General features: G+C 41.1%; 1 protein-coding gene across 1 annotated transcript; it reads left to right on the plus strand.

Annotated features, from left to right (window-relative positions):
• The first annotated feature begins 5,625 nt into the window (after positions 1–5,625).
• On the plus strand, positions 5,626–9,991 carry islr2 (immunoglobulin superfamily containing leucine-rich repeat 2). Its single transcript, XM_037768050.1, has 2 exons — positions 5,626–6,000; positions 6,705–9,991. Exon 2 carries the CDS (start codon positions 6,714–6,716, stop codon positions 8,838–8,840), a length of 2,127 nt encoding a protein of 708 aa, XP_037623978.1. The 5' UTR covers positions 5,626–6,000; positions 6,705–6,713; the 3' UTR covers positions 8,841–9,991.
• The last annotated feature ends 349 nt before the right edge of the window (positions 9,992–10,340 follow it).

Here is a 10,340-nt window from a genome sequence, read left to right on the forward strand (position 1 = left end):
GGTTACAACACAGACTTTTGACAGCTGAGAAAGAGGCGGCTGTTGTTTTGTTTCCCCAGAGATGTAGGCCACGTCATACAGTGATGGAATGTAACTAAGTACATTTACTCAAGTATTGTACTTAAGTACAATTTTGCGGTACTTGTACTTTACTAAAGTATTTCCATTTTCTGCCACTTTATACTTCAACTCCACTACATTTCAGAGGGAAATATTGTACTTTTTACTCCACTACATTTATCTGACAGCTTTAGTTACTTTAAAGATTCAGATCAATAAAAATATAAATAATGATATATCAATTTAAATACCCAGCAATAAAGTAATTGAAAGTAGCTCCACCTTGACCAGCTGCAATATTAAAGGTATAATATGCACCATTTGCTAAAAAACAATCTGTATGCTGATACAAGCATAATCCCTCTGAATCATCACTTACGCCTCACTAGAAGTGTGTGGCTATGTCTGTATCTACAGAGACCCTGCAGCCTTCTGCCTGGATTTTCTCTTTTCTTCTTATTTTGCTTTACTTGGAACGCTTCTGGGCGTCTGCAAACAGCCTTTAGGCCCCACGTGGGGGTGTAACCAATTACAGCGTGTAGGGTGTGCAGCTCGTTCAGGGGGTCAAATATCGCTGCTTTGTCAAGCCCCTCGGCCTCTGACACCGAGGCACTTAAGCTCTGTTAGATACAAAGCAGCCGTATTTCACGGATGAGAACAGGTTTGTTGCATCGCTGTGAGTTCCCCTGTTCCTCTGTCTCTCCTCTGCTGTGTGCAGTGGCTGCTGTGTGCTGCTATCGGTGTGTCAGTTTGACCAAGACAGCCTGTCTTTTGGCTGCATTCATTCAAAACCGGGTTGTGGGTTGTGCGGAGGTGTGCGGAGTTAGTTATGTGTTTATTTGTGCTTTGGAATGTAACTGCCGGGAAACAATCAGAAAATATATTTCTCTGAATCACTGCTTTGTTCCCACTAACAGCGCTCTCTCTCTCTCCGTTCAAGCTCGCTCGACCATCGCTGCTCTCTCCCTCGCTCGCTAGTTGAGCCGAGGAGGAGGGACCAACTTTGAATGCAGTGTGTTTACAAACAGCAACCGACAACGGTTATATAGTATACCTTTAGTATAGTGATGAGCGCATTAATGCATCAATAACTATAATCAAGTGATTTCATATTAATCTGTAATTCTGCATAATGACTACTTGTACTTTAAGTATATTTTGATGCTAATACTTTTGTACTTGAGTACGGTTTTGAATGCAGGACTTTTACTTGTAACAAAGTACTTTTACACTGTGGTATTGTTACTTTAAAAGACCTGAGTACTTCTTTCACCACTGACGCATGACTACAGATGACCCACATATTACTGTACATGTGTCTTGTTGTCAGGTCACTTTAATGAAGATCATGGAGTGTCTGGCTTAAGCCGGAGCTGACCTGATACCTGACCAGACAGCTAAGTGCCTCCTGTGGTTAAGTGTCTGTCTGACTTGAAGACTGTAGGTTAGTCATTGTTACAGCCTCTCAAACAAACAAAGGCTCTGTCTGGAGACACCAAAGCATATGAAAGGACGCCATGAGACAGTTATGTGAAAAGAAAACCATCAATTTAGTTTAAATCAGGACAAAAATAACTATCAAAAATGCAACTGAGCAAACAAAGGGTTGGAGATCCCGGTTAAATGAACAAAAGAAGGGGAAGTCGCCAGGCCAGTCTCACAGTGGGCCGTCGCACCCAGCTCGTCCCTCTAAACTCACAAAGTAGCTAACTTAAACCAAAAGCACGAAAAAATGTAACTACCAGGGACCTCCAGCCCAAAAACAAAGTAACAAACTAAATGATGTGGGAAAAAAACAAAGGAACATGGAGACGGGAGTGTCCGAGTAGTGCTGCCAGATGGCTTTAGGTGGAGTTTAGGTGGAGATGCAAAACATGTTTTCATATGTCTGTGGTGTCAACGTAGGTCATTGTTTGAGCCACCCTGTTTAATTCAATCCAGACCCTCTCTGCTCAAGCTGGAGGCAACCTTGTATTTATAGCTAAGCATCACTGATATGGTGTTTTGTACCTTCAGAAGCACTTTCAGTATCAACATCTCGTAACTGTCAGCAGCTCTGAGTCTGGATGGCGCCACTCTGCAGTCTCAACTGTGAGATAGGGTGACAATGAGCTTCTGGCGTCTGTGCTGTGCTCTGATATGAGCCCAAGCAGACCTTGATCCCCAGGGAAGAGGGACCACAATTAACAGCTCCATGTTTTCCTGCTGTGCCTCATGTATGGGAAAGTCTACAGGAAGACTGTAGGAAGGAAATCATGAAAGAAAACAAACAAAAGTCCTTTTTTTTTTTTTTCCTAAGCAAGGAAACCAAAGTTATGGTTCAAGGCCGGAACCCCACCCTGTGGATTATAACCAAACTGTACTTGTTATACATAACAGGAAATTAACATGATCCAAAATATGTTTACTATTTGTTAGAATATACTTTTAATCTAATTACAGGTTTGTTATTAGTACAATAATTAAGTCAAAATGCTCTCTGTAATTACAGCCTTTTGACAGCAGAGGTCACTGTCGTCAAACAGGACTGACACGTTTACAACCTCAACCGTAACTATGGCAACAAAATACCTAACCCCAACCCTCAGACTAAATTTACCCTCATCAGACATAGCCTCAGTAAACCATAGTCAGAGTACAGACAACACTGTAAATATCTTTAGCTTGATCTGTCTGATTCTTGGATATAAACTCTCAACACTGATTAAAGGGATAGTTTGGGTGTTTTGAAGTGGGGTCGTATGAGGTACTTATCCATAGTCAGTGTATTACTTACAGTAGATGACAGCATCGAGAAATGGACAGGAGCAGTGGCACCGGAGCAAAGCAATACAGTGCTGTGAGACTTTTTCAAAAAGATTTTCCACCTAAAAGAAAGGCTCACCTAAAGAAATCAGAATCAGAATGATCTTTATTGTCATTATACTCAAGTACTATGAAATTTCGCAGGCTTCCCTTGTTGTAGTTAAGATTAAAAACAAATAAAATAGTAATAGTAGCATAAAAAACAGTAATAGCAGTAAAGAATGAAATAAAATATAGAAACAGTAATAGCACTTAAATTAGATTTTTCACATTAACAAAGGTAACAATTTACAGAGGTGGATTTTAAAGACAGATGTTTAAAGAAAAATCTTTGTTTATTTTAATTTGTAATAATGTGTTGTATGTGGTTGCAGTCATTGAGGGTGGAGGTGTGTGTGTGTGTGTGTGTGTGTGTGTGTGTGTCTGACAATCTTTGATGCTAAATTTGATGAAAAGTGTATATACATTTAAGTGTTCGCTATAACTGAACTGAAAGTGAACTGTCTCTAGACTGTTTTTGTCATCTGAGCCTGATGGTTTTGGAGAGAGCATTGATTAGTTTCACTCTGAGTTCAGTTCCCCGTCGGAAAGGAGAAGGAAAAGGCTGTGTCACGGCAAGATGAGATATACTTTTTTTAGGTGAGCCTTTCTTTTAGGTGGCTAAAATACTTTTTTCTGCCGTCCACAGCAGTACATTGCTTTGCTCCTGTGTTGGTATTCCTGCGTCTGTTTCTACAAACTGAGGTCGTGCCGACCATCATTTACTGTAGGTAACACACTGACTATGGATAAGTACCTCATACAACCCCACTTCAAAACATCCGAACTATCCCTTTAATATGTGTATGAATATAGAATTTACTTGTTGTATGAGATCTGTCTGTAGTTGCAGTCTTTTGACAGCAAAGGTCACCGTTGTTTAACAGGACTGACTAACGATCAAACCCCAACACTTACCCTAAACTAAACTGACCTTAATCCTGAAACCAATTAGTCTTAAAAGATAGGGTCACATTTTTTCAAATCTGTCTTAAAACAATACTCGCATGCCCATTTATACATTGAACATGTTTTAGCTTGCTATAATCATTCCTCACATTCCTCTCCAAACTTTAATAAGTTAATATGAAGCTTCAGCAGTCTGAGTTGGTCGAATCAAGTGAGTATCTTCCAGAGTTACCAGAACACACTGGTGTGTGTAGTTTCTGGAATATCACACACACACAGTCAATTAGTTACACTGAAAGTCCTGTGAAACTTTGTCCATAGAGAACAGCAGATATACTGATCTAATTAATCTAAAAAAGAATGAAGTGGGTAGCCAGGATATGCTTTAAAAAAGCTTTTGCTTGTAAAGTAAAAACTACAGAATATGAACATTAAGGACCAAAACAATGTCAAAAGAGTCTGAATCTTTAGATTCATGAATTATTCTCTCACTAATTTGACAGTGTATATTGCTCACTTAGTATTGGCCAAGTGGTGTGTTGTTTGTACTGCAGTACACCAGAAGATGGCAGTATTTGAGCAGGAAACCAGTCTCCTCAGATACTAACACTAAACCATATGACCCAAACATTTAAGGAACAATTCTGACTAATAATGTTCATTTAGAAATAATATGTTTAAAGTCATAAGCGACCACATAGGCCTATGTTTAAAAACAAACCAGCAGATTGGCAAAAAAAAATATGTGCATGATTGAGAATGTTTCCGATTAAAAAGATTATGAATAACACATCTGTGATTTACCTTAAAGAGGTTTCTAATCTATTATCTTTCCATGCCACTTCCGGTTGTAACACATCCAATAAAGCTTACAAATCAATTTAGGCATCACATAACATAATGAAATGCCATCAAATTATCTGATGTGGCTCAATATTTTGGGTCTTTTCTCTCATTGGACTCCTCTGGATTCAGCCTATTGTCTTTTTGTTTGTTAGTTTTTTTTATATTAAAGATGAATTCTTATAATGCAGCAGTGATGGAAAATTGTGGTACTCGCAGCACAACTTAACTTAAACCCTGTCGGTGCGTTTAAACTCATGTCTGAGTGCTTTAAAGGTCCCATATTATAAAAAAAGTTAGATTTTAATTATCATTTTTTTTTATAAATCAGGCTTAAGTTTTATATAAATACTGTGAAAGTATCGAAACACTCAATCCACAGGGAAATACACATAGCCCGTATTCAGAAACACTGCATTTGAAACAAGCTGTCAGGATTTCTGCCCATTCGTGATGTCACAAATATACAATATTTAGAACCCTTGAAACAATGTTAAACGTAAACATTCTAAATGTGTCCCAGTTTATTTCCTGGTTGCAGTGTATGTGAATGTCATCAGCTGACAGGAAGTACACATGGACCCAAGCTGTTCACTAGCAACGCAATTCTGTTGTAATTCTGTTGCAATTCTGTTGCAATTCTGTCAAAATGCGCTAAAACGTAAAAATGTTTGTGCAATGGATTGTCAGAGTTGTATTAACAGAAACTCTGTTTAAAAAAAACAAAAAAACGGAGCGTTTCAGACAGAGGGTAAATACAGGTTTATTCAGGTCGACAGTATGAGGAAAATAAAGTGTTTTTTGAACATTAAAGCATGTAAACATGTTCTAGTAGAAACACAAAATACAAGTATGAACCTGAAAATGAGCATAATATGGGACCTTTAATTAAAGACAATAACAGGCTGCAGCCAAACCGAATGAGGTCAAAGATTACAGGCTCGGGTCGGGGTTTATAAATTAAACATCCGGATCCTAAATTATGAATGTTTCTCTGAGGATGGAGGATCGGGAGCTTCTGTATCTTTAATAGTGAGGAGAGAGAGATGGGAGAGGCTGCGCGTTCACGCTCCCTTCTTCTCGCTCCGCGGCGTCGGGCACGCGCACTGGATCCCACTCTCACTGGAGAGGAAAAAAAGCTCCGTCGGACAACAGCGAGTCTCCGGGAAAAAAACATGTTGCCTCCGCCGCCCTTCATCAACGATGCTGTCTGCAAAAGTCATGTGAAAGGATCCGCAACATATGAGGACTCTAGTTTTTTCGACCATTAAACTTGTTTCAGAGGATTGTAAACTCTAGGAAGTGATTAAGAAGACACAGGAATTGAAGTTGGACATCTGACAGGTAAGACCATTCAATGCAGGTAAAGGATGATAATATGCATCTAGGTCTATAGGGGAGAAAATATAATATCGCCCTGTAGGTTAATTGTAACTGATGAATCACATCTATTCATACGTGCAAAAAGCTCCACCTCTATGTAAACTGATAATGGCAATATTGCAATTTAACTCTTGCTAAAAGTAAAATCTTTTTGATTAACTGCAAAAAATCAAAGGTTTCATCACCATAAATAGCTGTCCAGCTCAGAGCAGGAGCAACCACCTGACCTGAGATTGCTGCAAATATGACACAGTGCATTATGTGCATATGTGTATTTATAACGTGCATGGATGTCCAAAACTCCTTAAAAAAAAAAACATTTGTTTTTGTGCAGTGCATTGGTTAAAGTGCCATTTGAAACAAAAAGGAAACTTTGCATGCATGCTTTTTCAATCAGATTGTGTGACAGCAGCAGTATTTGTGGTTGTTTTTGTTTTCAGTTTCTTTGATTTTATCAGTTTGTAATATAATCTTGAGCTGCCTTAAAGAGGATTTGATGCCCTTTTAAAAAAAAAAACATAACCTACTCAGTAAAACATATTTGAGTGGCTATGAGAATTAAAAGCTTCCACAGTGCATTTCCGCTGGTGTAATGGACATAATGGATGAATGTCTGATAAAAAATTTGACCTTGGGCTAATGTCTAAAATAATTGATGCTTGCAGGTGCAGAAGATGGCGAGACGGCTCCTGCAGGTCCTCGCCTTGTGGACTACCGTGGTTGGCGTTGTGCAGTGCTGTCCAGAGCTCTGCAGCTGCCAGGATAAATTCAACCACCAGTTTGTCGACTGCGTTTCAAAAGAAATGCCGGAGGTACCCGTGGGTCTCCCCGCCAATGTCACCACCTTGAGCCTCTCTGCCAACAAGATCAAATTACTGAGAAGTAAAAGCTTCGTCAACATCACGCAGGTCACCTCTCTCTGGCTGGCCCACAATGAGATAGTTACCGTAGAAATGGGCACCTTGGCCCCCCTGGTCCAGCTCCGCAACCTGGACATCAGTTACAACAAAATTGTGCACTTTCCGTGGGTGGATCTGCACAACCTCACGTCCCTGCAGCTTCTGAAAATGAACAACAATGAGATGGTGAACCTTCCCAAGGACGCCTTCTCCAATCTCAAAGACCTGAGGTCGCTGCGCATCAACTTCAACAAGTTCACCACCATTGTGCAGGGAACCTTCAGCCCCCTCCTCTCCATGTCTCACCTGCAGATTTTTAACAACCCCTTCACATGCTCCTGCACTCTGGAGTGGCTGAAGGATTGGATCGCGACGACTAAGATCTCTGTCCCTGAGCAAAATTCAATTGTATGTGGGGCCCCTGAACACCTGAAGGGTGCACTGGTTACAGCGCTCCCCAAACTGGACTGTACGGCCCCTGCTGTCACTATAACCTACGAGCCCGACATTGAGAACACGGAGGTCTACGAGGGCTTCATGGTCATCTTAAATTGTGAGACAACAGGGAGCCCTGCGCCACAGGTCAGCTGGGAGGTCACTGCAGGAAACCAGAACTATGTGTTCCCCTTGCCCTCCAACGGAGAGATAAATGATGTGCCAATTAATGATAAAACAACCAACAATCGATTCCTCGTCTTTAGGAACGGCACTCTCGTCATCCGTCGGATGAGTAAAAAGGAAGATGGAAATTACAACTGCTCTGCGGTGAATGAGTTAGGTAAGGCGGAGAGCGGTGTTAAAGTGGCTATGGCAGCCACCCAAAAACATGACTCGAAGCCCGATTCTACGGTGGACAAGATCCGCCCATCTGCTAAAAAGCCTGCAGAGCCCTCCAAAAACAATGTGATCAACTGGAGCAAGCCCGACGGCAAGACAAAGGGAAGCCCCGAAGGGTCGTCGGACAAAAGCGCCGGCACGGGGCAGGCCGGCGACGTTTCAAAGGACCCAACCTTTGCGAGCAAGTGCGGCGTGAGAGAAAGCAGTGAATACATCTCCAACCACGCCTTCAACCTGAGCTTGGATGACCTGAAGCAGTACACGTTTGATTTTGGCGTCATTGCGTTAGAAGTGTCGGAGACGGAGGCCAAAGTTCAGCTGAATCCACTGCAGCTTCCCAGCAGCAAATCTAACCTCCATCTGAGTCACACTGAAAACCAGGAGACGGTGAACAAAGAGGCCTTTGGTGTGTACCAGTCCTCATCCAGCAAAGCCACCCTGGACATGCTCTACCTCTGTGTGAATACAGGTAACGGACACTCCATGATTCAGTGGTCCAATATAGAGGAGGGGGTCAATGCGTACCGCTTCCATGGTTTACAGCCCGGCACCAATTACACACTGTGTCTCACCTATGGGGGGCAGGACTGCCAAGTCCAAGTAGTCTTCACAACCAGGAGGAAGATCCCCTCCCTTCTCATCATCGTGGTTGTCAGCATTTTCCTACTGGGTCTGGCCACTGTTCCCTTACTGGGAGCCACCTGCTGCCATTTGTTATACAAGTACCAAGGGAAGACCTACAAGCTGATCATGAAGGCCCAGAATCCGGATCAGGTGGAGAAACAAATGACTGGAGATTTTGATCGCAGGGCGTCTTTTGTGGAGTCAGAGAAGACCTTTGACCCCAGCGAGTTAGGCGAGGGAGAGGCCGAGGGAGAGGAAGGGGACGGAGAGGAGGAAGCCGAGGGGAGTGTGGTGACAGAATCCATCCCAGGGTCCTCATCCAAAACCAACCAGGAGGAGTTTGAAGTGGGCTCGGAGTACAGTGACAGGTTACCGCTGGGTGCAGAGGCAGTCAACATCTCGGAGGAGATCAACGGCAACTACAAGCAGCCGAGCCGCTGAACTCCATCGACGTCTGCTGGCATACTGTAAAAATATTTTACTTTAAAGGTAGCCTACATTAAAGCAGGTAACTCACCCACCATTGCTTCTTCATCACGTGACCAACGATGACTTCTCATACAAACAAAAAAAGGTGGATCTTTAATTTTTTTTTTGTTACTTCAGAAAGTAGTCAATCACTTGAGCTTGTGACTTGGTTCATGTGACATTTGTAGTCTGCTGTGTAAGGTTGAAATAAGCAACATAAGTTTACAATGCAAGCACAGATTTCTACAGTTTATATAAGACCTCAAAACTGACAGGAAAAACAGCACAATGTTCCCTTTCTGCAGGACAAACACAGACAGGCGCAAATTGTGCACAAGGCGAAGTTTCAAGTGAAAAAAACGGTATTGAAAATTTCATTTTGGAGAGCAAAAAAAACAACAAGTGCCATATATTTTAAAGCTATTTTAAAATAAACTTAACATCAGGGACCAATTGCTTTTTTTCTTAGCTGTGCGCGTCTGTGCGTAAAGATGTGGATGAGCGTTTCCATCTCCTCAGGTGTCTCCACTTGACTCGTGCACAAGCAGATATGATGAGATTTGATCAAATGATACTAAATGCAGATTTTTGGTTTCGGTGCTGACCTGCCCGCTGTCCTGTGAGTCCAAAAAAAGGGACATTTCACTTTCAACTGTGTTGTGCTTGACAGGAAAATCCAAAATGTTGTTTTACGTAACGTAAAGGCTTTAAAAAATGTGCGACTTTAACCTCTTTAACCAACCAACAGGGTGCTTCTTGCTCGCTTTTTACAATGAACGTGTCCATGGCATGTCACACGTATTTCCTTGTGTGGGTTTTTCTTAGTGTAGTCTAGAGGACTTTAGATGTTATACTGTCAACCTGTGATGATGTAAAAGCCATGTGAATTGAAATTATTCTTTTTTTTACGACGGTGAGTTTCTATGAAGCCTTTAACAAAAAAGACGCACTGAGCGTCTGGCGGATTCACTGTCTTGTAATTGGATGCATATTATATAATATAGTGAGTTTTTTGTGAATTGTTGTAAAAACGAAACGAAGAACAAAACCCCGTGACTTTTCGATATTTTTTTTATATCATTTTATGTAAGTGGAATTAATAAAACATGAAACTCTACAGACTATTTTCTGGATTTGTTTATTTGACATTGCGGATTGAGATGTTTCAGGAAAAAAAAAATAGCCTTTCATTGAATCTAAATTTATCTCAAATAAAAATAATAATAAAAATATTTGTAATCAAACTAATAGCCTACAATTTCACCAGTTTAAGTTTGAAATTCAGATTTCTTCCCTGTTAATTCATTTTTCATGCGTTTTTTTTTTCTTTTGATGCCTTTTAATTATGGGGCTTTGGTTCGATGTCTTTGTCATATTTTCTAACAAAATACGAAAAACTAGGCTCTGTGGTTTTGGAGAATGTGTTTATGCAGAAGAAAGCGTTTGAAAGCGATGATGAACACAAAGCCTCCC

The sequence above is a fragment of the Sebastes umbrosus genome, chromosome 4 (assembly GCF_015220745.1).
Source record: "Sebastes umbrosus isolate fSebUmb1 chromosome 4, fSebUmb1.pri, whole genome shotgun sequence".
NCBI classification, from domain to species: domain Eukaryota; kingdom Metazoa; phylum Chordata; class Actinopteri; order Perciformes; family Sebastidae; genus Sebastes; species Sebastes umbrosus.

Excerpts from the sequence above, each read along its gene's own strand:
- islr2 (XM_037768050.1), top strand. The coding sequence starts at position 6,714 with ATGGCGAGACGGCTCCTGCAGGTCCTCGCCTTGTGGACTACCGTGGTT.